Consider the following 27,192-nt stretch of genomic DNA (forward strand, 5'->3'; position numbering starts at 1 on the left):
GGACCCCCTCGGCCAGGAACTTCTAGTACGTGTTTTTCGCTTCTAGTAGTGCGTATCAGTAGGACTGACGCGCGGCAGGGACGCGCACTTTGGGGAGCCCTGATTAGGGTTCACGTTTTGCGAGATGTGCAGTTAGCGTCAGAGTTTTCATTAGAGAGACACGTGTGTCTTGAGAGCATACATTTTTTTCAAACTTGTTCAAATTTTCTTTATTTATTCAATGTGTTCTTCGGCAAACGACATTGAAACTTGAGGTGGGGCAGTGATTGGAAAATGTTTGTCTTTGGTAAATAAAGTAACCAAAGGTTTAAGACTGACATGGCACGAAGAGCCTTCATCTGTAATGCTATCGCTGGCTCCAGCCTTTAAAATGATATGTTGCTTGGTTTGAAACCAAAGTCAAGCGTAACTGATAGACTCTACACTGAGGGGAGATAATCCTACTTTCGGTTTCTGTTTGGGGAAGCCATTTTGAATGGTTCCGACATCGTTTGTCGGGAGAAGGTCATAAACATTAGAAAAAGCAGTCATGATATATACTATAGGCTGACGGGTGAAACATATGGAGAAACTTGAGTTGTTTTAAATGTATGTTTTATTCATTGAAACGGGCAGTTGTTTATTTAGTCATGTATAGTTACTCGTTGTTGTCTGAGTGGCACTGAACTGTAAACTTGACCACTACTCGATCAGTGAGCCGCTTCGAAGGGTCATAATTTGTAAAGTAATAAAAAAATATTGTTTCTTTGATGAATATATTTTTGTAGATTGCATAAATAGTGTGAATTGTGAGTGAACAATTAAGTGCTTGCTGTCACCGTCAGCCGATATCATCACCGTGACCGTGAACAAGTCTGAAAATAAGCGAAAACGGGCGGACTATATTGTCCGCGTATTGTTTTGCAAGTACATGTAGTGTGGTTATTGTTCTTTTTCTGACAGCCAATCTGTCGTAACTTTAGGTGATGTGTATGTTGTTAAGCAGAAAGGTATAAAAGAGCTGGGAGAAATAATTCCTCTAGGCTTTGCATGTTTGGAGTAAGCATAGACATAGACATCGGAACACTATATTATCTCAACGAGGAGAAACTCAGGGAATGGCATAGGGTAAACATAGCAGTGGTAACATAATTGTGTGATTCTTTTAAGTTAGTATGTTCCCAAAGTTTGATGAACTTTTGTCCCCAACTATAGCCACAGTTTGGCAACAAAGAATGCTTGTATAACATGCCTATTATCGGGAAGAACATGTCTCAAGTCGAAGTCAGTAATCAGCGTTCGTTGGATACCTGGGATTAAGTAGAAGTGCAATGCGAAGGCACTGCATACCTCCAGCGAAGGACAAATCATCTCTCTCTCTCTCTCTCTCTCTCTCTCTCTCTCTCTCTCTCTCTCTCTCTCTCTCTCTCCGTCTCTCTCTCTCTCTCTCTTTCACATCAGTCACACACTAAAACACATACACACACACACACACACACACACACACACACACACTAAAACACACACACACACGGCACACACACACACACACACACACACACACACACCACACACCTTTCAGAAAGGAAACATAGGCTCAGAGAGAGAGAGAGAGAATATAGGGGAAAGGCTTCTAATATGGACCGGCTCCTAATATGAACCACCTTTTGTTCTGACAAACTAACGGTGCTAGAGCGCTCAGAACAGTTTCATTCGCTGCATTTATCGTCTCTGGATAACTTGGACATGTCGAAATATTTGCGGACGCACAAAGCACAAAACCGTTTGTTTTTTTCTCTCTTTTTTTACACTTTTAGCGGCGTTCACTCTAAATTTGACGCTTAAAACGGACTAATTTCTCTCCAAAGACAAAGCCATAAACACACAAAAGTTGCATTATAGGACAGATAAGGCTGTATTCGCTACACTTTAGCAATGTTGGACCCGAGTTTCTAGCACAAACAAAAAATAATAAGTATCTCTGTGTCCCCTAATATGGACCACCTTCAACAAATTGAAGAAAAGAAAAGATAAAGGATGGTTTCAGTCATTCATTAAGAAGCTTGCTGAAAATGACCTATAACTAGCCTTCGAGATTTAAAAAATGTATACCAAACAGTCTTCTTTACGTGAAATTTTGTAATTCTGTTTTTGATAAGTTTCCTGTTGTGTTTCAAATACAGTTCTCGTCGAACCCAAACCTATAAATCGGAAGCATATTTCAATTAGTCTGACTTGCATGGTAGGTGTTATCATGTTATTTTGAAGTAAAGGGTGCTTTTTACAGTGATTCTTAAAGGCCTCATCACTGGTCCATATTGGGCGTCCAGGCTACTAATATGGACCAGCCTCGGTTGTGAATGTTTCTGTATTTAATTTTTAGTGAATGTCTATAAAAGCTTATTCTCTCTTATAAGGCTTCAAGATTCACTAAAGAGAGAACAACTACCAAACATAAAATGAAACTGCTTCGCAAGAAAATAAGCTAGTTATCAGCGTAAAACTAAAAGTGGTCCATATTGGGAGCCCTTCCCCTACAAATATACAAAGAGGTAGAAATAGTGACAAAGTGAGAGAAACCACGCGCACCCCGTCCACACACACACACACACACACACACACACACACACACACACACACACACACACACACACACATGCATTCATACAAACTCACAAACACATGCATAGATAGAAAAAAAGGCATACATCCAAACAAAGAGTCAGTGAAACGATGGTGACATTTTTAATACAGACATTTCATTTTCATAATTTAGTCTAAACGTATTTTACGAACAACATTGTCACGGTTCAAGTCCACGCACTGCACGGTTTGAAGTCAAAGGATTATGTACATCGTGTTCCACACACAAAATTCAGACAAAACCAGTTTAGGCACAGTCCTTGAAGTCCAAACGATTCGGATCACTTTCTTTTAGATCTGGCTAGACTTTTTCATGGAGTCAGACTATCCTTCAAGATACCAGATATAATCCACCTGCATTATTTATGTGCAGAGTGAGAATTTGTTGACGAATTACATTTCTTTACTGACACTATAATAGTGCCAATCTGCGAAATTAACTCGTTAAGAAATTCTCACACTACACAGGAAATAGTCAGGATGTTCACTCTTGGTATATGTCCAAGTGGAGGGATGGCCATCGAGTAAAAGCCTGGGCAGATTTGTTTGTTTGTTTGTTTATTTGTTGCTTAACGTCCAGCCGACTACGCAGAGCCATATCAGGACGAGGAAGGGGGGGATGAAGGGGGCCACTTATCAAGCGATTCCTGTTTACAAATGCACTAACCCATTACTTGTGTCCCAGCAGGCTTTAGTAAAACTAAATTAATACCTACTGGAAGATTACCAGTTTCCAGTATGTTAAAATAGGCTTAACCTATCTACTGCTGGGCTTACATCAGAACACTAACAGATTAAACTATACATGAATCGCGAGACAAGCGGCAAGAAAAGAGATTTTTGGAAAAAATACAGGTGAATGAGCAAGAAGGCAGAAAAAAGAAAAGAATTCACGAAGAAAAAGAGAGCATGACAGGAAAGAGGAACCAAAAATCTACCTAAGAGCAAACTAGAAAGCTCCTGCGGTTCCAAAAACAGGAGGGGCCTTTAATTTCATAACCGCAGTGCCCCACTGCGGGAGCCTGGGCAGATCTAATATGGTAAGCCGAACTGTTTTCACGGGAAGGAATGTGCCTTTAACACAACATTACATTTGGACTTTTTGTGCACATTTTATACAGAGACATAGACTGACATCAAACTGATACGCTGTGAAATACGTTCACATCAAACAGATAGACTAGACATTCTCGACACAGATGTACGCATACCTGGATAAAGGATATTTGAAAATCGTAATTAAAGGGCAATTTCATTTCCGAAATGTCACATGCTTTAGAAAACAAAAAGAATGTTCATCATCGTTTGGTGTATTACTTTTCTAAATTCACAAGAACTGAAGCCTTCAAGAAAAAGACTTTTCCAACCTGGCATATTCATTTTCTTTTTATTAATGATCTCATCGCTGGAATATTAGACTTGCTCCCTCTTAGTGGAAAGCGAGGAGCAACATGAGTCGCGCTACCCAGATGTAATCAGCCACCTGCACTTATGGCAGAATTTCCGAGGTCTTTACGTGCCACGGGAGTGGGACATGGATACCGTCTCTGAATCTGCACATAAAGTTGACCGGTGTCCGTCCCGGTGTAACACGAGAGAATTACTCCCACGAGATTTTTTTACTCCGGAGTAAACATTTCGTACGAAAAAGTTACTCCCTTTACGAAAAAAGCACTCCCCCATTGCACGAGAAAATTACTCTCCAAGACAGGTGAGTTCCGAGTAAAAATTTCGTACAAAAATGTTACTCCCCTGACGAATAAATAACGAATAAATTACTTCACCCCAACACCAGCAATTTAACTTCCCATGCCAGGTGTACGAAATTTTTACTCCCTTGTCCCCTTGTTAGTCTTGGTGGTGGAAGGGGTGGAAGGAGGATAGCGCGACATTCGTGTGCGCGAGATCACTTATTGGCCTTATCCTCTCGCCCGCATCCCATTTTTGCGTACGAGATTTTTACTGGAAGTAAAAAAATGGGGAGTAAAAATTTCGTGGAGGGAGTAATTTTTTCGTGCCTTGTGGAGTTCTTTTCTCGTACGAAAAGTGTACTCGGAGTAAGAAATTCGTACGAAATATTTACTCCGGAGTACATTTTTCGTGGAGTAAAAATTTCGTGTTACACCGGCCTGGATTCGAACCCGGGCTCCGAGGATCACAAGACCAGTGCTCTACCAATTGAGCTACCCGGTCCCAAACAAATAAATACTTGAACATTATACAGAGATAAAACCTGTCAATATGTAATTGTATATATCAGGGCCAAACAAACAAATTTGGGTTCAGATGACCCAAAGATGCGCAGTTTTTTTTTCTACCATTGTTCCTTCATCAAGGTTTTCCGTGCCCTTAATAATCGAACTTCAGCGTTTTAGTATGTGCAATATAGTATCACCAACGATTGTGCTTTGAACAACAGTTATGCCAGCATTTATTCATTGCCAAGTTAAAAAAAGAGAACACAGCAAACCTTCATTTTGATGAAGAATCACTCCTCGTTATTAAGTAGTTGAAACGTGCGGACCAGGCTATCAAGGCACCGAACCCTTCCCGTGTAAACGACATCTTGCACTACCCCAGATGAGTACCAGCTTTTCCAGGAATAAGTCCAAACTTGTATGTTTAAATCCATCAGCGTCAGAACTGACACACAACAGAATATATCAATCAAAGAGCGGAGCAAAACCAGAGACATGTTGTACGTCTCTGACAGAATCCAATCGAGTCAGAGCATCTAATTCGTAAACCAGAGGCATGTTGAACGTCTCTGACAGAATCCAATCGACTCAGAGCATCTAATTCGTAAACCAGAGACATGTTGTACGTCTCTGACAGAATCCAATCGACTCAGAGCATCTAATTCGTAAACCAGAGACATGTTGTACGTCTCTGACAGAATCCAATCGACTCAGAGCATCGAATTCGTAAACCAGAAACATGAACGTCTCTGACAGAATCCAATCGACTCCGAGCATCTAAGCCGTGTCGGTCCAGTCTCCATCTTTACTCCATACAGAGAGAGGGGGGTCGACAACTTCCTGAGGCCCAGCTTGCCGCTCTGAAAGAGGACAGTCACGTTTTGAAGCATTACAATCAAGCACCATCATGTCTTTGTTGACCATACCGTACACATCACCAGTCCGGATAAAACAGCCAACTCCGTAACATTTATCATAACCCATACAGTAAGAGAGGTCCACAACCTCATTATGCTCGGATGCTCTGTGTGAGGATAGTCACATTCTGAAGGATTACACCCAAGCATCATCATGCATCTGTTTGACAGACATCCGGATAAACAGCCAACTCAGTACCGTTTATCCTAACCCATGCATTGAGACAGGTCCACAACTTCGTGAGGACTAGTCGTTCTGAATGCGGACAGTTAGGTCACTTACATTCGGAAGTATATCACACTCAAGCATCACCATGCATCTGTTGAACAGATCGCTCACATCCTGATAAACAACAAACAAGTATCATTACCCGCCATACAGTAAACGATTTGACGACCAGACCGTGCAAAGCCAGATAGACAGTCGACCCCGTTACATTTACTACACACGCCGCTTTGGCCAGTTCAAACTGAGAGTCATTCTTCTAACTTCTTCTGTAGTCTGCAGGGGATAACACTGGCAAGCCAGTCATGAAGATGAGCGTCATTGAACTGAAGGCACTTCTTTTCTCTCTCGGTCCAGCCGGCACATGTGCGCTGCGTACTGTTACATAATATCCTTCCGCAAGTTGCCACACTGAGTTTACACACAAAACACAATGAGTCCATATTCGGTACTCTGGAAACTAGTCTTCAGTTAAATATTTTAAAGAGTTTGCTGAAGTTTTTCTTCTGTGGATTTTTCTCGTCCTTCTTCTCCGTGGCGGGGCCTTTGGGAGACTTGGGTCTCTGTCTCACGTGCAAGGGATCACGTGGTGTTGCGCGCTCTTCTGCGATGAAGAGCGGCTGAAGTGGTACGCCATACTTTTCGGCGTGCACTTCTGTGATGAGTCGTGAGAAGACCGTGGCCACGTAATCGTATTCCTCCGCTGCCGTCGTTTCGTAGAAGAGACATTCAAGTTCCACGGACAGTGCAGATCCCTCTGCTTTGCTGACTTGTCTGAAACAAAAAAATGAACCGAAAATGAGGACTGCATGAAATCATGTGCATGTCGGTATACGGATACGTCCACATACTTTTGAAATGCAGCACAAGAATGAGGACAATGATGTAACATGAGGACGGGTATCAAACATATTACTGCGTTCATTAACAACGACAACGATGTAACATGAAGACGGGTGTAAAACATATTACTGCGTTCATCAACAATGACAATGATGTAACATGAAGATTGGTGTAAAACATATTACTGCGTTCATATAATGACAATGATGTAACATGAAGATGGGTGTAAAACATATTACTGCGTTCATTAACAACGACAATGATGTAACATGAAGACGGGTGTAAAACATATTACTGCGTTCATTAACAACGACAATGATGTAACATGAAGACGGATGTAAAACATATTACTGCGTTCATTAACAATGACAATGATGTAACATGAAGACGGGTGTAAAACATATTACTGCGTTCATTAACAATGACAATGATGTAACATGAAGACGGATGTAAAACATATTACTGCGTTCATTAACAATGACAATGATGTAACATGAAGACGGGTGTAAAACATATTACTGCGTTCATTAACAACGACAATGATGTAACATGAAGACGCGTGTAAAACATATTACTGCGTTCATTAACAATGACAATGATGTAACATGAAGACGGGTGTAAAACATATTACTGCGTTCATTAACAATGACAATGATGTAACATGAAGATGGGTGTAAATCATATTACTGCGTTCATTAACAACGACAATGATGTAACATGAAGATGGGTGTAAATCATATTACTGCGTTCATTAACAACGACAATGATGTAACATGAAGATGGGTGTAAAACATATTACTCGGTTCATTTACTAACCTCACAACCGTAACATTACATTGAGTGGTAAGTATGCAAAACCCGAGCACAATTTCCCTCAGAAACTAGTCTTTCTTTCTTTATTTGGTGTTTAACGTCGTTTTCAACCACGAAGGTTATATCGCGACGATCAGAAACTAGTGTTTCAGCCCCACTCGTACGAAATAACCAATTAATACAAAGACGGCTGCGCAGAGTACGGACTTTTTAATGACTTAATTTCTTAAAAGCCCTTTAAATTTGTACGCGCGTCAATCTGCGAAATGAACTCATCAACCATTTCACTCTGCACAAAAAGCAGTCTGGCTGCTGATTTATAGTTCGCGTCCAATCAGAAGGACGCTCTTATCACGTGAACAAGGCTGGACGGATCTGAGATAGTAAGGCGAACTGATTTCACGGGAAGCATCGTATTGTGGCTTAATTTAACTGGAACGGTATACCAGCCTGTATGTCTCCAGGTCAACAACGGTATACCAGTTATTTCTAATATGCTGACTGTTAGCAAATGGTAACTAAGATTTGGAGAAAACGGATATCAGCATGAGCAGGCAGGCGAATGCTGATATCATTTTTGAGACAGACAGAAAATAAATGACGTAAAGATATATTAGACGCAAATTAAGTGACGTAGTTTCACATTATTGATTCTTCAGAACTTTGTCACCTAGAATCAGTCCGATTGGTTCTATAGCCATATGGTGCACTGAAATAGTAATGAGATACAGATATCCACTACATTTACACGTAGCTAGAACGGTATAGCAACCTGTATCTCTCCAGGTCGATCTTGTTGCCCACTAGGGCCACGGGGCAGTCCCTGGAATTCTGCTTGAGGAACTGAGTGATGTTCTCCACGTACTCGCGCGCCGTCTCGAAAGACTGCCTGTTGGTGATGCTGTACACAGTGACGAAGGCGTCCGCCCACTTCAGGTAGCGGGCAGGATCACTGTCCTCCTGTCACACAGATTACAGTCAAATGAGTTGTGAAAGTAACACACAATAAGTAACGTAAAATACATTTTTTCATGAATTCATTTCACACATTGCATGCCACCAGCGTCAGCTAAGAATGTAATTCAGCACACACACAAGATTCCCACACTGCACAGATCGACCTCAGGCTGTTGGTTTTTGGTATGTGTCCAAGAGGAGAACTGTTGGTTTAAAAAAAAAAATTAAGTTTTACGCTCTCACAAACAAAGCCATTTGGGTCATTTCTTTTTTCTTACGAGAAGGACCGTGCCTTTAAAACCAGTTCAACTGTACTCTCTATGTTAAGATTCGAGACAGGCGCGACAATTTGCGCATAACACTCTAAAGAGCGGAGACAGATACACACATGCGAGAAAGCGTACAGCCATGCAGAGTCTGGAGAGGCGAGTGGCATTTATGTGCGTTTGATTGACTGGAGCCCATCTAGATGCCATACAATGATTACTTTTGCCTTCCCAAGGACGCGCCGAACGGTGGTGAAGGCTTCCAAGTACTTCTGGACTCATTGCTCGGATGACTTCAAGCTGTACAAATCCACTTTCGTACTGGGAGGGTGTGAGGGGGGGGGGGGGCTGGGGCAGGAAGGGGGGGGATTTAGAGAGAGAGAGAGAGGGAGAGAGAGAGAGAGCTAGAGAGAGAGAGAGAGAGAGAGAGAGAGAGAGAGAGAGAGAGAGAGAACGAACGAACGAACTTTATTACTAAAGAGAGAGAGAGAGAGAGAGAGGGGGGAGACAGAGAGAGAGAGAGAGAGAGAGAGAGAGAGAGAGAGAGAGAGAGAGAGAGAGAGAGAGAGAGAGAGAGAGAGAGAGATGCAGATAGACATACGGACTGAGGAAGAGAGAGAGAGAGGAAGAGAGAGAGAGAGACAGAGAGAGAGAGAGAGACAGAGAGAGACAGAGACAAAGAGACAGAGAGAGAGAGAGAGTGCGCTTGCCAAGTACTCCGTCTGTGTGTGTAAATATATATACAATTAGGATCATTTTCAACTAGTGACTTTCCACAGGCTCTTTTGTTCCATCAGTTACTCAACCGAAAACTCGGGCAATCTATGCGTCACATAAGATCCACGTTTCTATGTTGTTGCCCCCTGGAAACTGTGTTAATTGAAGATTTTCCCGTCTGCAACATGTTAATGCATTAAGGAAATCACCCACGACAGAAGCAACTGCATCATTGGAGGATATTAAGACATTTAGGAAGAACCAATGTTTATAAACGCGCGCTGGGGAAGCTTTGAGAAAAATGCAAGTCAAAGGAAGACGCCAAGCTGCGCGCAAAGGTGTACGTGATCTTTTTATCATGCTGTTAGAATTACGCAGAAATAACATCCTCGTGGAGATACTCTCAGATGAATTTCAACGTGTATTTTTACACTCAAGTATAGGCTAATCCTAATTGGACAAAAAAACCCGCCTCTTACAATTTTGTTTGAACCTTTTCCCGTTAATGTTTTATCAAATGAACTATAATTATAGGCCCATTATTAATAGCAAGGTCATTATTTACAAACATTCTACTTCCTCGTGACAATATCCAGTAGCTCGAGTTGAAGAAGACGAAAGCAGGTACAACTTCTCCATAGCGCTTTGTCATTCTTTCAAGCAAAAACTCACTTAACAATAAAAATAATCAACATTGATAATCAATTCAAATATGGCTCATATACAAAGAAGGAAAAACAAAATATGACCTATCGTGTTTATTATTATGTAGCTAACGGACGTTATTATTTCGGAAATATAGGTCAGTTCAGAAAAAGGTGTTAAGCGTAAACATTCGCAGAATAAAACATTTAAAAAAAAACATTTAAAAAATGGGATTGGATCGTAAACTGTGGCAAAAAGCGCTATAATTCATATTTGCAAACCTTGTTGTTGGCTTATCAAAAGAAGGCACATTATTTTATAAGTTGAATTTTTGCGTTCCTTTGTTAACATTGAACATATGAGATTTTACGGGCCTGTTGAAAAAAAGAATGTGAAATATAAACACTGCTTTAAAACACACCAAAACAAACAAAACACCAAACAGCTTCACCTTTCCATCAACATGACTGATTTGAAAGAGGAACCGAGCGGTCAGTGTACTTGTAAACAACCCTTCTTTTTTTCACAACAGAATGAGAACCTGAGCGGGCATGTATCGCCCTGCCAATCTGTTTCAGCTCTTGCTGGCAAAATGAGTTTTTCTGATGTTGGTCTAATTTTTGTGATATGGAAATCCTCTTCCGTATAGTACTATTCATTTCCTCTCACAGTATAAAGCCCGTTTATGAGGAAGGTTACAGTCCAAAATACTATTACTTCGTACCCCATGCAATCGTGAACCCTCAGTAATACAAATAATATTTTTTTTAATTACGTCGATAGTATGTCTGTTGGTGTATTCCGGGTTGTGGGCTAGAACAAAAATACATGTCTTTATGGTTCATAACTCTTACAATAACTTTCTAAAGACGAATTTTCAAAGGCACTGGTCAAGTGTGATCGACGGATGCAAGGAACACCCCCAGAAATAACATATACACTATGCATTTAACTGATATTTCACAAGAAAACACTCGAGGGAAAAAAGATCAGAAAAAAAGATCAGAAAAAAAGATCAGAAAAGAAATGTGAGTTGTGATAAATAGTTTAATGGTTTTATCTAAACCATTAATATTTAGAGAGATTCCTTCAGCCGAGTTAATAAGTAACAAGCAACCTATTTCCTTTCAATATCATCATGTGCTGCTTTGGAAAATAGGGCGGTCAGAAAGAAATACAGTTGAACCTGCCCATAACGGTCACAAATGGATCCTACCTAAAGTGGTCGTTATAGGCAGGTGGTTGCAATGGGAAGGTGAATTTGACTCATTCATACAGGAACATTCGTCTAGGATCCTTTTGGGGTCATAATGAGCAGGTGGTTGTCATCGAGTGGTCGTCGCCAGGGCAGTTTCCACTGTAATGATCTTCGCTTCAAGAAGAAGGAGCAGCAGAAGAAGTAGGAAAACGAAAAGAGGAAAACGAAAAAGAGGAAAACGAAAAAGAGAAAAACGAAAAAGAGGAAAACGAAAAAACGAAAAAGAGGAAAACGAAAAAGAGGAAAACGAAAAAACGAAAAAGAGGAAAACGAAAAAGAGAAAAACGATAAAGAGGAAAATGAAAAAGAGAAAAACGAATAAGAGAAAAACGAAAAAGAGGAAAACGAAAAAGAGGAAAACGAAAAAGAGGAAAATGAAAAAGAGGAAAACGAAAAAGAGGAAAACGAAAAAGAGGAAAACGAAAAAGAGGAAAAAGAAAAAGAGGAAAATGAAAAAGAGGAACATGAAAAAGAGGAAACGAAAAAAAGGAAAACGAAAAAGAGAAAAGTGAAGAAGAAGAAGAAGAAGCATAATGTTCAGAGATCACAGCGCCCTATCGTGATGGGTGAGGAAGAAAACCACCGATAACTCTTTGATCGAAGCCTCACTGAAGTTGGTGTGTAAACAGGAACGCGATCTGTTGTACGGTAAGCGCACATGGAGAACATAGAGATGTTTTTTTTGTTGTGGTGGGATGGTTTTAAAAGAGAGAGAGAGAGAGAGAGAGAGAGAGAGAGAGAGAGAGAGATAGAGAGAGATAGAGAGAGATAGAGAGAGAGAGAGAGAGAGCGCGAGAGAGCGAGAGAGAGAGGGAATGAGAGAGACGTAAGACGTAAGACATTTTATTGAATAAACACACACGGTTCATTTCAAAGGGGGAGGGAGGGGGTAGGGGGTAGTCGAACTCCGCGATTTTCTTGAGAAGAAAACAGAATAATGCATCGTTCTTGACGCGTCTGACTCAGATGCCATGTCAGGAAATAACACGGTTCGCGGTTTTTGTTATGGCATTTTGCAATGAGAATGAGAATGAGAATGAGAGAGAGAGAGAGAGAGAGAGAGAGAGAGAGAGAGAGAGAGAGAGAGAGAGAGAGAGAAAAAAAAATCACTGTTTGAGACTTAATATTTTACATTTTAAGAATAAGAGTTTTGGATTGGTTTGAATAACTCGACCCCTCAATAAATAGTAGAGTACATAGTGCAATTTCATGTTGGCATCTTCTCCACTGAAAGCTATAACCCAAAGACTGAAGACCAAAGTGCTTTACCCCACTTCTGACCCGAATCACCCCCCTCCTGCTAGGTACACGTGCACTCAAGTTAACCTCTGCTTTGACCTGTGTGCCAGGAGTCGGATGGGAGAGAGAGAGAGAGCGAGAGCGAGAGAGAGAGAGAGAGACACACACACACATAGACAGAGACATACATAGAAAGACAGAAGCGGAGAGACTCAGAGAGAGACACAGACAAAGACATACATACAGAGAGAGAGAGAGAGAGAGAGAGAGAGAGAGAGAGAGAGAGAGAGAGAGAGAGAGAGAGAGAGAGAGAGAGAGAGAGAGAGAGAGAGAGAGAGAGAGAGAGAGAGAGAGAGAGAGAGAGAGAGAAAACTGTAACTGATCTCGTGAGAACGGTAACAAAACGAGACATGTCAGTTCTCCGAACGCATTGCAATAGATGACCGCTCCTGCGGCCATCAATAAGTGTATAACAGAATGCTAAATAGATTTGGAAAATGATCAACTTCTGTCTGGTTGTCTATTTATCGTATTTATTGGTGAATAACACAAAAGCCATAATTGTTCAAAGCCAATCTATCTACCTATCTATTTATCTATCTATCTATCTATCTATCTACCTATTTATCTATCTGTCTGTCTGTCTGTCTGTCTGTCTGTTTGCTTCCTCGTCTGTCTGTCTGTCTTTCTGTCCGTCTGTCTGTCTGAATATCTATCTATCTATCTATATATCAATCTATATATCTGTCTATCTGTCTATCTGTCTGCCTGTCTGTCTGTCTGTCTGTCTGTCCGTCCGTCCATCCGTCTCAGTGTCTGTCTGTCTGTACGTTTGTCTGTCTACCATCTTCGTTCGTTTGTTGGTTGGCTTATTGTTTGGTTGTTTCATTAGTTTTGGAAAGGTTCAAATCATCCTGGCAACACCACCAAACGTAAACATCACACGGCGACCATTCTCGGGCAGTTGACTTTAGCCTTCAGACAACAGATCTTGCCACTTTTAACGGCCTCAGCTTAATATAGCAACTTTTTGACAGGTAGAATTATTGGGCGATGGAGTATTTCTGGCACCCTCTTTGCAAAACCTCAATGCTCTCTGAACGCAATAATTCTCTCTATCTCTCAACGTGATAGACACCAATTGTCGGCAGGGGAGAACTCGTTCCCTATCATTTTTCGCATCCTGCCATTCTTCATACATTTTGACGTACGGATAAAAGAAGACTCATACTTTGCCCCTGCTTTGTGTCTGTGATTTACTATTTCTGTCTCTGTTATGTGTGTGTGTGTGTGTGTGTGTGTGTGTGTGTGTGTGTGTGTGTGTGTGTGTGTGTGTGTGTGTGTGTGTGTGTGTGTGTGTGTGTGAGGTAAGGGATACTTTTTTCCCCATTGTTGTAAAATATGCACATTTCTAGGCTACTTATGCAACAGAGGTTTATAGACTAAACCATTGCAAAATGCACGTGCAAACCGTGACACCGTTCCCGTGCGCAGGTTACTAAACTTCACGTGTAATCCACAGTAAAATGGCCTCCGTGAACTCTACTCAAAGTAAGGATCCATTGCGATTAATACTACGCATGTGACACAGAATTTAAAAAAAAGTTTGTACTATCTTTTGCCGTTAGGTATAATATATAGGAATCAGGGAAGCTTCCCTTGGGGCTGGGATGGGCCCAACATGCTAATACTTCTCGATCATGTTTACTTTTTGGGAACTTTTGAAATTCAGGAAACCTGCCAGGGATCGAGCACCCTTTTAACCCGATTTCCTGATAGAAACTGTCAGCCCTCTATTTACCTGCCAGTCCCAGCCTAAAACACAAAACTTCAAAATTAACTGACTGTGGTTAATTAATTCGGTTCACCTCAATCTGCCCATCACCACTTCCTCCCTCCTACCCTCCCACCCTCTCTCTCTCTCTCTCTCTCTCTCTCTCTTGCCCCCCCCCCCCTCTCCCGTTCTCTCGTTCCTTGATGTGTTAAAAATGGGGTTCGGGGAAGAAACAGACACACTGTCTGACCGAGTTAAAGGTTCAGGTAGCGAACATTGTGTTGATCAAATGTGACCCTCCACCATGAAATGAGTCGCATGTCACCTCGCGCGGTTCTGCGCTAGGCTGAATAAAAGTCCGGGGAGTGTCTGGTAACAGTGTGAGGGTCACCTCAGTCACAGGCTTATAACTCAAACAGTTTTCGCTCTTTTCTAAAACGGTTTTCACCACTGGATAGAGCATAAAACACTCTTTAGACAAATGTAAAAATATGAAAATCATGCAAAGGTGACATGCGACTCATTCCGTGGTGGAGGGTCACACTTCCGAGATGCGGGGCGGTTTATTCATGCTACATCATCAGCCCCACGCTGTGGTTGTATCAAGTACGTTTAGGAAATGCAACACGCAACTTCCTGTTTCATTCTGGTTTTTGTAATAACAATGCCAGTCGTTAGTCAAGGCACATTTAACGTAGAAAATAATGGCGTTCGCTCTGTGAGTATTCTGTGTTTGACATCAGCTTGGATTCATGGAATTCTTTGGAGTAACCGTGCACATACATACATTGAGAGATCTAGCATGAAGAAACAAAATCATTCAAAATTCAAAATTCCCTTGAGAATCAAAAAACAAGAAAGGCAAGTTGTTGGAACGTTTGTTATTGACAAAAAACGTTACATTCACAAATATATCGACCCAACGGTGTTTTAAGTGCACAGACAAACAATTAGTTACGACAACTTATCTTGATCGAAGTTTCTACCACCTGCTACGAAGCCGCAAGCGAATGATTATATGAAAATCGGTACGTTGGCAGTTTGTGGATTTTATTAATGATCTATTGAATGTCACCATCATATACCATCGACAACACTCCCCCCCCCCCCCTCCACACCTACATTTTCTGTGCCCACCAACCACCCGCGACCAAAACCCCATTCCCAACAGACGATGTTCGGAAATAACTATTACATTAATTTTTTCATCGGTGGGGAAGAGTTAATTTCCCGTATCTCAATGGAAACATTTAGGCCAGTCTACAATGTCACGTGCAGCTTGCCCCAGTGTTTCCATGGAAAAGCAAAGGAAAACACGGGAAACCAACTCTTCCTCGACCCGAACAATCCCGACACAATTATTTCCGGAAATGGTCTATCCATTCATTTGGTTTCTTTTCTAACTTTCAATGTCAAGGTTTTTGTCTCAGTGTATCTGCACTTCATACATCATACCTGCACACATTCCACGCCTGCACCCTCCCCCCCATCCCCCCCCCCACCAACCCTCCCCCCCACCCCCCCGATTTTGGAGTGCAACTTTCGCTTTAGATCATAATGATCTTATGGCACCACCAACCGCGGTATGCCAACACCGTTTTCAAGGTAATTGAAACTGCTATCTTCCGTTTTGTTCATAATTCCACCTTCTGAATCCTCGTGGATAGCCATTCAAAGTCAGATTTATGGCACCACCACGGCGGTATGCCAACACCGTTTTCAAGGTAATTGAAACTGCTATTATTCGTTTTGTTCATACTTCCATTTTCCAAATCATCGTCGAGATCCTTTTAACATTCCGTTTCCGTTTCGCTGACTGTCAAAGGAGATGGGCTGCTGTTGTTTTTGGACTGTACTTGCGTTAGTGAAAGTAACGGATCACCTTCAAAAATGAGTACGCACTTGCGTGCCACATGAGCACATTCTTCTCACGGAAAGGTACGAGAGAGAGAGAGAGAGAGAGAGAGAGAGAGAGAGAGAGAGAGAGAGAGAGAGAGAGAGAGAGAGACAGAGACAGAGACAGAGACAGACAGACAGAGACAGACAGAGACAAAGATACACAGAGAGAGAGGGACAGAGAGAGAATTGAATTGAATTGAATTGAACTTTATTTTACAAGGATTAAGATTTAAGGCTACGCCTTTTCTTACAATCTGTCCTTGGGACGCATAGACACACACAAAAATTAAAAATTAAAAAGTTAAAAAGTTAACCAACAAAAGGAGGTCGGAAAACGTGATAATAAAGATGACGATGATGATGATGATGACGATAATGATGATGATAATGATGATGATGATGATAAAGATGAGGCATGAAGAGCATACATAATGTGGTTATTCATAAAATCAAATGCATACTATGCAGGTAATTATAAATACAAGCTGGTGGCAATCGAACATGTAGCAATAGAGTAACAAAAATATGTTCAGAATATACAATGCACAGCATATTTTTGAACATGTTTGTGTTAAGTCAAAAGGCGTTAAGCTACTCAGACATTAAGTGGTTTTTTACACATTTTTTAAAACTTTTTAATGACTTTAGGTGCTTAAAGGATGATGGAAGTGAATTCCAAACTGAAGTACCCGAAAAAGCAAGGCTGGTCTTATACAGGTCAATTCGTGGAATTGGTGGGATCAAGTTGACCGACCCATATCTGTGGGTAGCTTTATTAAATAATGATGTAATGTAAATCGGCACTTTACCGTGATACAATTTATGCATGAAAATGGCTTTGTTTAACTTGAGATGCTTTTCCAGTGGAAGAAAGTTAAGCATTTTTAATTTCATATCTGTTGAGGCATTATCCTTTACGATGAGTTTGGCCGAGCGACGATAGAGAGAGTCTAACTTTTTCAAGTGGACATCACTGCTGCCATCCCAGAGCGTCGAAACATAATTAATGTGAGGCATTACATGAGCATGGTGGAACATTTCCAGAGTCCTTCTGTCGGTATATTGCTTTAACTTGGATGGGAGGAAAACGTTCTTGGCTACTTTCTTGCAAATATGCTGTATTTGTGCCTGCCACTTGAATTCACAATCAAGAATTACCCCTAAAACGCGATGCTGTTGAACTTGTTCAATTGATTGCGTACCAATAGTAAGATTTAGTTTGAGTGGAGAAATCTGATGTTTTTGTCTGGTTGCAATTACCATACTTTTAGTTTTTATTGGATGGACAAGCATAGCATTAGCACTACACCAGTTATTTACATCGTTTAAAGCTGTTTGAAGGGAGGACTCTATTACTGTAACAGACTTTCCACTTGAGTGAAGAGAAGAATCGTCAGCAAAAAAATCACTTCTTACATTACTGTCAGAAATGTGCAGTGGCAGATCATCAGAGAGAGAGAGAGAGAGAGAGAGAGAGAGAGAGAGAGACAGAGAGAGAGAGAGACAGAGAGAGACAGAGACTGAGAGAGAGAGAGGGAGAGAGACAGAGAGAGAGAGAGAGAGGGAGAGAGAGAGAGAGACAGAGAGAGAGACAGACACAGACACAGACACAGATACACAGAGAGAGAGGGACAGAGAGAGAGAGAGAGACAGAGAGAGAGAGAGACAGAGAGAGAGAGAGACAGACAGAGAGAGAGACAAAGAGAGAGAGAGAGGGAGAGAGAGAGAGAGACACAGAGAGAGACACAGAGAGAGAGAGAGAGAGAGAGAGAGAGAGAGAGAGAGAGAGAGAGAGAGAGAGAGAGACGCTTGGGAGGGTTTATTGATCTTTTAGGCTAACAGCCCATATCAGAGCATTGGGAGGTGGGGGTGGGGTAAACACGATTTTGTCTGCCAAATATGTACACACCATATCCATGGATAACCATGTTATTGTCTGTTCCTTCTGTATGGTACTACAGAGCTTCACGCGGGAAATTACCGAAGCACGAAACGAAAGTCAGTTTATAGTTTCCCGTAGGGCATTCGGAAGAGCGTTCCAGAGACGGCTACCTGAATAAACTAAACTAGACTTAAATAAGTCTATACTAGGAAGAGGAGTGTTAAATTTCATAAGGAGGTGTGAATTCTTCAAAGAGAACTTTGAACAAATGGTTTAGGGTAGAGTTTCGGATATAATTTTATGCATAGGGATTCCTTTGTTATGAAGCAGCCTTGACTTTAGAGGTAGGATCCCTAAAATGTATGTAGTCTAACTCTGTGAGAGTAATCTGCTTTAGTAATACTACTTTTAGCGAGAGAAAGAGAGAGAGAGAGAGAGAGAGAGAGAGAGAGAGAGAGAGAGAGAGAGAGAGAGAGAGAGAGAGAGAGAGAGAGAGAGATGCACGGACGGAGGGACGGACAGACAGGCAGACAGAGAGACAGACAGACAGACAGACTGATAGAGACAGACAGACAGAGATAGGTACACACAAAGACAGAGAGAGAGACAGAGAAAGAGAGAGAGAGGGAGAGAGAGAGAAACAGATAGGCGGATAGACAGACAGACAGACAGAGAGGACTTCGGCCTTCGATCCATTAAATCATCAAAATGCAAAGAAGAGGTAGGTTAGAAGAAAACATCACAAACAACAGTTACTCTTACCTTTGTGTGGCTCACTTTAAAGAAAATTTGGGGAGATGTACATGTACTTTAAAAAAAAAAAATGTTTAGCCAGGGATGTTGCTGGGATTATTTTGTTCGGCGAATTACCCCATTAAGTCAGAAAATTGTTCGACAGTTTCCCCCACCACGAACATGTCTCAAGTTCAACAGCTCAGCTGTGCTAAAATATTGGCGAAGGTTTCGGCGATCTTCTGGCACTGCGACGAAGCACTTTTCGCGGCGCGCGTCTGAAACTTAGGACCATTCGTCGCCCAGATCTAAGAATCGTTGTCATTAAAAATTTCTTATTCATCCTTACAGCTGGAACGCAGTCTTCCTGAGCATAACCAGGAGAACTGTTTGTCCTCCTTCTCCTCCTCTTCTTCCTCCTCCAGCCTAAACTGCGAGTAAGTACACCATCACTTTATCTCCCTGTGTCCTATTTCTGGATGTCAACAAACTGCCTCAGGAGTTTTCCGGTTTTATCTGAGAATCGTTCTTCCCTTTATTTACCAACAAAACACAAATAGCTTTACAGATGCGGACCTGTTTAGATGGACAGATTTGGATCTTTAACGACTGCACCCAATGACACACGCCTGTCAAGAATCGGCAGCTTTTTTTTTCTTTTTTTTTAAAAGTTAAACCAGACGGTTGACGTGTACTCCTTGCAAAATCAAGGCGTTTGGCAAAGATCTGAACAGTCCATCAGCCTTGTTAGTTCTTGTTCTCGTGCTTGGTATTTTTCCGAAAAGTTTTTGAAGTGCATACAGTCTTGCGGGGATCCACAGAACGATAGCTGGGATGGGGTGTGTAACTGCATGTTCACATCAATGATACAGCCAGACCGGCCCTGGCGACCACCTCTGTATTGTGAACACCTGCCAATTACGACCACCTCAGATGATCCCCGACGAGTTTGTTTCTATATATATATATATATATATATATAGTTCACCTTTCTACAACGAACACCTGTCAAAAACGACTACTTTTGGTCGGTCCCTTCCCTGGTCGTTATAGACAAGTTCGACTTGTACGTCCTTTATGATTGCATTTTAACGAAAAGAATGTGCCAAAGCTAGTATAGTCGAAACTATCTATAACGACAGCCAAAAGGACCAACAAAGGTTGTTCTAATATATACAGGTGTTCGCTGTGGAAAGGTGAATTTATAGGGGAAAAAACTCGTTTGGGATTCTTTGGAGTGATTGTCATAGGCAGGTGGTCGTTATCAGGAGGTGTTCACCAGGGCAGGTTTGACTGTAAAAACAATACGTACACAGAAAGCAATATTTTCCCCTTATGTAAACTGTCATATGTAAAGAAAACCGCAGGCTGTGCACAGATATAGTTCATAACAGTACTCTCGACATTCCACTTTCAGGTATTAGGTGCGCCATATCAATTCTACATCAAATTCGCGAAAGATTTTATCATTTTCAGTCAAACATGATTCAGGTAACCGTCACTCCCCAACACACCATCTAAAACCACGGCCCTTCACAATGTTTTTAACCATTACTGTGGGGTTTATATCCATGAGGGCCCCAAAGGGTTTAAAATCGTGATCGTGATTGGCGTTTTTTTTACCTTTCTGTGACCGTGATTGCCGAAATTTCCATTTCTGTGATCGTGATGGGACTTTGCCCGTGATCCGTGATGACAAAAAAATCAAGTCTCGTGATCGTCATTTGTTTTCGTGATCGTGATGGGCATTATTGCAAAGCATTTTATTTTCAACGTACATTTTTCACAGCTGTATCACTCTATGATCCTCTATTCGTCAAGGAGCCAATCCTGATTGAAGGGAAGCAACAACACATTCAGAAATATGATTTTGACAGCGATTGCTTCCCTTTAAGAGAACTAATCACACACAAAAAAAAGAGATCCAATCAGAAGGCGAATTGCAAAAGTCTGCCAAACTTCATCCAATGGAAGGGCTTCGTGCTAAAGCCTTTTGAGTGCATTCAGTCAAATTCGAATTCGAAGATCAAAAATGGCGTGCAGCGGTACTGTCATCGAACCTCTGTTATATTTTGTGGATTCAAACCAGACCAAAGCAGGCGGCGAGAATGCCTTCCTTGATGGAAAGGTCAGGCTACGGGTCCGTCTTTCCGAAGACGAAATGTCAAGGTATGTTGATCTATTCAGGGCCGGACTAGGTAAGTACTGGGGGGGGGGGGGGGGGGGGGGGAGGTGGGGGGGTTACAGATGGGGGTCCAGGGGGCAAAGCCCTTTGGTGGGCCCTTGGTGGGTGTGAAGCTGAACGTTTTTTGATGTTTCTGGAGGGAAAGGAAGCCTCTCCTTGAACGAAAAAGGTAAATTCGACAGCAATAGGCAATGAAGAAGAATTGAGATTGTAAGGACTCATACTTTTCATCACAAAAATCGTTGAAGAAAAATGTCTTTCGAAAGGGGGTGAGAGGTGCGATTTCTCCTCGGATTTCAAGATGATCCAGATGCAACCCCCCCCCACCCCCTCCCTCCCCCACAAAAAAAAAAGCGTTTGGGAGGTACGTATGCTAAAGCAATGGGGGGGGGGGGGGGATTGCGCAACCCCTGTAACCCCCCCTCACCCTAGTCCGGCCCTGTCTATGTTGCTCTATGACTGTTCTGAATGTAGGCAAAGATCTTGAAATTTGTTCAAGATCTTTGAGTTTGATTGAGATCATTGACATTGTCGACATTGCCACGTCCGGCTGTCACTCGCTCAGTGTAACCTCGACTGGCTCGAGTCTGATCGAGTCTGCGTGTCGCCAAAACCAAAACTAGAAACGTGTTTTTCATACCAGCAACGTGGACACGCTTGGCATAGATTCTAATTGTCGCTTCTTTGCATTACGCTTGGATTTATTTTAGCGCCTGTGAACTTATCAACAATGGGTTAAATTCAGGAACTATGGCGGGGAGACGTGCCAGTTTGGCTCACTTGATCCTCATGTCAAAGTCGATCAAAGATCATGTTCGTTGGGGATTTTGTTATTATAGACTCTACCATGTACTTTAATTTCAATCCACCCAATAGTTTTTGAGAAAATGGGTTTAAAAGATTTAGCTCTGGAAATGTGAAATTGTGCAAGTATATATTCATGCGTGTGAGTGAGGGTGTGGGAGTTGAATGTGTATGAGTGTATATTCCTTTACCCACCTTCATGATTCCTAGACTGACCTTTAGTCAGGATTATAGACTCTACCATCACACATACATGTACTTTAATTTCAATCCACCCAATAGTTTTTGAGAAAATGGGTTTAAAAGATTTAGCTCTGGAAATGTGAAATTGTGCAAGTATATATATTCATGTGTTTGAGTGAGGGTGTGGGAGTTGAATGTGTATGAGTGCAGGGACGGATTAGGGGGGGGGGGGTTACAGGGGTTCCGGAACCCCGCCCCCCACCCCCCGGGCTGTAAAAAAAAATAAATAATACTAACTTTAAAAGAAATAATAAGTGGCTGCTGACACCAGTTGATCATGTTTAAAATCAAGGATAAGCCATAAATTGTTCATAAAATAGCTAAAACTCTTCAGCTTCTGGGGGGCTAAGCCCCCCGGACCCCCCCAACGGGGCCTTGCCCATGTACCCCACAAGGTCTACCCCTGAACCCCAGGGTGTAACCCCCCCCCCCCTCCCTCTTTGGCTCAACGGCTCCGCCCCTGGAGTGTATTCCTGTGAGTGTCTGTATGAGAGAGAGAGAGAGACTCAGAGAGCGAGAGAAAAAACAATGAAAACAACATTCTTGTTACTGATTACAAATCATGATATGTATTTCTATGTGTGAATGAAAGAGAATTCAAAAAAAATTATTAAAAAGTGCAACAGTTGTCACTTTGTGTTGAATAAACAATAGATCCAGAGGAGCGAATTACTGTGTGGTTGTGTTTACTTTGACACGTGCTTTCTGTACCTGCAACTTTTACCGTGACCGTGATTTGCCACTGGTGTTCGTGATCGTGAAAACAAAAATCAAGGTAACTGTGATCGTGAAAGCTAAAATTTCCCTTCCCGTGATCGTGATGATACCCCCCCTTTGGGGCCCTCATCCATCCCGGAAACATTTATTGTTCAAAAGTGACATTCATGTACATTCTCCGCTGTTTCACGGTCACAGATCTAGGGGGAGTAAGGCCGCAAAGGCCAATCGTGGCATGAAATATGTTGCTCAAAAGTGTACGCGCCCGGCACTATCTCGTTCGAATCTCCCCCACAAATAAAATGGTTTTATGCAATCACCCACTGGCGGTTTTGTGGCAGCCAGACTGACAAAACACAGATCCCTCTGCAGACGCCCAAAATACCCAGAAGATTCCCCCGTAATCTTTATCCACATTGCCCGGCACTTGACGACTCGCCTTAAACAGATTACCGGGCCCCATTATGAATTGGCTGCAACTGTGACGTCAACAATGGCGGTGACCTTATCATAGGGTGTGATGCGCATTCCTCCCGGCTGCCATTGTAAACACCGCTCTCCCCTCTTATCCAACAAAACGTGACGTAAGTCATGCATTTAACAAGATCAAGAATGTCCGGAACATATACTAACCGCCGATGTGGAATTACAAGAATTTGGGGAATTTTCAGTTGAGTCCTAAAATACCCGTCTGTTATGATGATCGTTAAAATCGCAATCCTGTCTCTCACTGGAACAAAACCTAAGCAATCCCTGCATTGAAAAAAAAATATAATTTCCGGAACATATACTATAAGGCCACTGCTGCAGAATTTCAGGAATTTCGGGTATGTTTTCCTGAAACACACGTCCGTTGAGATGATAATGAAAACACAATAAAACCCACCTACTACTGTTTTTCTGTCAACGACTAATTAAGTGCAACGTAGGCGATGGATTACTATGAAAGATGGATTTACGTAACACGCTACCAAACTGCTGCTGTTGCGAAATGCGAACAATTTCATGGGGCTTACTTGTTCATAAAGGCATATTGTGCCCACTTGCTCACTGACGAAATCCAGTATTAAAGGTCCAAACTTTTTACATTAGTTTTCTCTCGTATCTCTGCTGTGTTCAAAAATGACCGCTACATTACATAATAATATTATGGGACTTTGGTTTTTGCTTGACGTGTACAGGTATTGCAATGTAAGTACTAGTAACAGATATCCATCATATTGGACTTTTTGATCCTCAACAGAGAGAATGAATGAGAGAGAGAGAGAGAGAGAGAGAGAGAGAGAGAGAGAGAGAGGGAGAGAGGGAGAGAGAGAGGGAGAGAGAGAGAGGGGGGTGTGTGGATGCTGTCTGTTGAACCCCTTAACTATGACTTGACTTTTCTTGGTAACGAAGAAGAACTGCATCAGAATGCGTTCTTGCAAATCACACAGCAATCGACCTTATCATATTTCAACCAGTACATCAGCGTATAGTTTGTCGATTATATATTTTAATTTAAAAACAAAGGATTCTTTACCTCTTCACATGTCTCCAAACCTATAAGGAACATCAACCGGTAATGGGCTGGTGATTTCTCTTTGTTAGCCAGTCGGATTTTTTAAACTGCGTCCGGGTTTTTTTTTCGCCAGACTTACGAGAAAGCGGAAACGGAACATCCGCAGCCCAGCCATAACGTTTGGACTATCGCTGGCATTACAAAACGAAGATTACAATAACTTTACCCAGACCCTATTCCCCCATGTCAGAACCGAGATACCTTGTCTCCCTGACGCACGATAACACGGTGTTATAACATTTATACAGTAAATGGAGAAAAAGGCTACGGGGCTGTTTATTATTTACTGTGTCATCCGCTCGTGCCAAACAGAACAGACGGAATAGGAAAGGAAAAACTTGCTAGGAAGAAAGAAACAGAGCGTAATGATTCAGATATAGCAAAACCCCAGGCAACCAGGAAAGTAGCTAGAACACTATGGTACAATAGGTTTCATAGGTGTATGATATTGTATACAAATACCCGCGGACTGGGAGTAGGGAGTGTAAGAAGGAGAGGGGGGAGGGGGAGGATGAAGACGTCGGGAGCGCGTGTCTGTACCGGGGTCTCTATGGCTGCTTGTTGGAAGGATGAAAACATCAGTGTCCAGTTCGAGAAATTAAACGCAGTACTGCCAAATCCTGCCTTCTCTGTCTTGTAATAGAGAGAGAGAGAGAGAGAGAGAGAGAGAGAGAGACACACACACACACACAGACAGACAGACAGACAGACAGAGACAGACAGACAAACAGACAGAGACAGACAGAGAGAGACAGGCAGACAGGAAGACAGAAAGAAAAATTGTCGAGAGAAAATATATTGACATTTCAACCTCTTCTACCGAATTCTTATCATAAAGGAAATATCTAAATGACGTCTGCTGCAAAACAACATCAAAACAGCAGCAACAATCATTAACGCACGTACATTATGGTGGCGGCTCTTTTGGGCTGCTGTTCAGACCGAAGAAACAGCTTTTCCAATTTTCAAGCTTTATCCAATTTTCCCCTCACTGTGTATCCACTCACTTTATTCTCTTCTGGGAGGCCAGCCCCCACCCCATTTTCCCAACCTCACTTCTCCTTCAATCTCAACAACTCTCAATCATCTTCTCTCTTTAAAGAAAAAGAAAAGAGAAATGCATGCGATGGGGAAAAGGGTAAGGAAATCAAAATGTTGCCTGCGAAAATAGTTTCATGGCGGTTGCAAAAACAGACTGGAATAAAACATACGGCTCCACCAGGCGGTTCGCTCTTGTTACAGCCGTGGCAAACACTTGTTTTCAAAGACAAGTAGCACCAAGCAATATAACCGTGATGAGCGAGACATACGGTGGCGAATTCCCCACCCGGCGTATCTGTTACCCGAGCTGAATTTCGCTCTACCTGTTGCAACAAAACCCCAGGTGGGTGTGAATCGGGTGCAACATCGTCAGACGATTTTGTAGGTGTGAAGGTGTCTATCCGAGTGCTACAGAGTGCTTGTAAGCTTCATTTTCACGTCTCCCTTGCTCTCTTATCTTATCGTTTCCTTCTCTTGTGTGTTTATGCGTCGACGTGTGAAATTGAATTTTACGGGATCTTAGGGCGAGAGATGGTGTCGGTGTCAGAATTTAAAAAAGGCGGGTGGAGGGAGAGATAAAATGAAGGAAGGGAAGGCGAGTAAACAGGCTCACAATGAATTGCAGGGTCTTCTAGGGTCTTGGCAACAAGGGCATGTGTGTGTGTGTGTGTGTGTGCGTGTGTGTATGTGCGTGTATCAGTATATATATATATATATATATATATATATATATATAATATATATATATATATATATATATATATATATATATATATATATATGTGTGTGTGTTTGTGTGCGTGCGTGTGTTCGTGCATTCGTGCGTGCGTACGTGCGTGCGTGCGTGCGTGCGTGTGCGTGTTTTGTGCGCGCACCTAATTAACCTACCTTATCACAGGTATCCATGAGGTGAACGACCAGGTCAAGGTTATCCCAGTCTTCGTGCTTTGTGTATGTTCCTTCTGCACACAGACAAACCAACACTAAACACGAGTTCAGCAAAGAGACTTAAAGTCGCATACTTTGAATTCAAAATGTACCAGGAACACGCAGCTGTACATGCTTCAATGCCAAATAGAATGTTACAGAACAGAAACACTGACAGTCTCTGTCTATATGTCTGCCTCTCTGTTCGTCTGTCTGTCTGTCTGTCTGTCTGTCTGTCTCTCTCTCTCTCTCTCTCTCTCTCTCTCTCTCTCTCTCTCTCTCTCTCTCTCTCTCTCTCTCTCTCTCTCTCTCTGGAAACAGATTGACAGTCTAGTCTCTGTGATGAACGTGGCAGTGCGCCGCAGGTCCTTCACGTCCTCCAGACTTAGTTAGTTAGAGGGCTGTCACACATGCGACTGAGTCGCGTGATTTACCCTGTCACACAGCCGACTCAGTCGTAGAAAACAGCTACGACAAGTCTGCGACTCAGTCTCATGCGATTCCCTCGTAGCTTTGAGGTTTAGAACATGTTCTATTCCTGCGATCCAGTCGTCGGTCAATCGCAGGGGCAGAGCCAACAGAGCCAATCAGAACGCGTTGCTGCGGCCTTGACGCCGTGACGTAAAATAATGGCGGACAGTGGCGTACAGCGTCTCTTCGTCGATTCAAAACTTTTTGGAAGAACAGTTTTTTACTCAGATATAAAGGAGACGTTTTAGGCGTGTACAG

General features: G+C 42.1%; 1 protein-coding gene across 4 annotated transcripts in view; it reads right to left on the bottom strand.

Moving 5' to 3' along the window:
* Positions 1 to 2,708: 2,708 nt before the first annotated feature.
* LOC138982097 (ras-like protein family member 12) overlaps positions 2,709 to 27,192 on the bottom strand; it is a 90,982-nt gene continuing 66,498 nt past the window's right edge. For 3 of the 4 annotated variants that reach the window (XM_070355343.1, XM_070355323.1, XM_070355334.1), the window contains exons 4-6: positions 26,425 to 26,498; positions 8,392 to 8,579; positions 2,709 to 6,737 (exon numbers count right to left, since the gene is read on the bottom strand). In XM_070355343.1, coding sequence (XP_070211444.1) covers positions 6,431 to 6,737; positions 8,392 to 8,579; positions 26,425 to 26,498 — 569 coding nt within the window. In that variant the 3' untranslated portion in view covers positions 2,709 to 6,430. The remainder of the gene's footprint in view (positions 6,738 to 8,391; positions 8,580 to 26,424; positions 26,499 to 27,192) is intronic. The other variant, XR_011460781.1, reaches the window with a different exon arrangement.

The sequence above is a fragment of the Littorina saxatilis genome, linkage group LG1, assembly GCF_037325665.1.
Source record: "Littorina saxatilis isolate snail1 linkage group LG1, US_GU_Lsax_2.0, whole genome shotgun sequence".
Classification (NCBI taxonomy): domain Eukaryota; kingdom Metazoa; phylum Mollusca; class Gastropoda; order Littorinimorpha; family Littorinidae; genus Littorina; species Littorina saxatilis.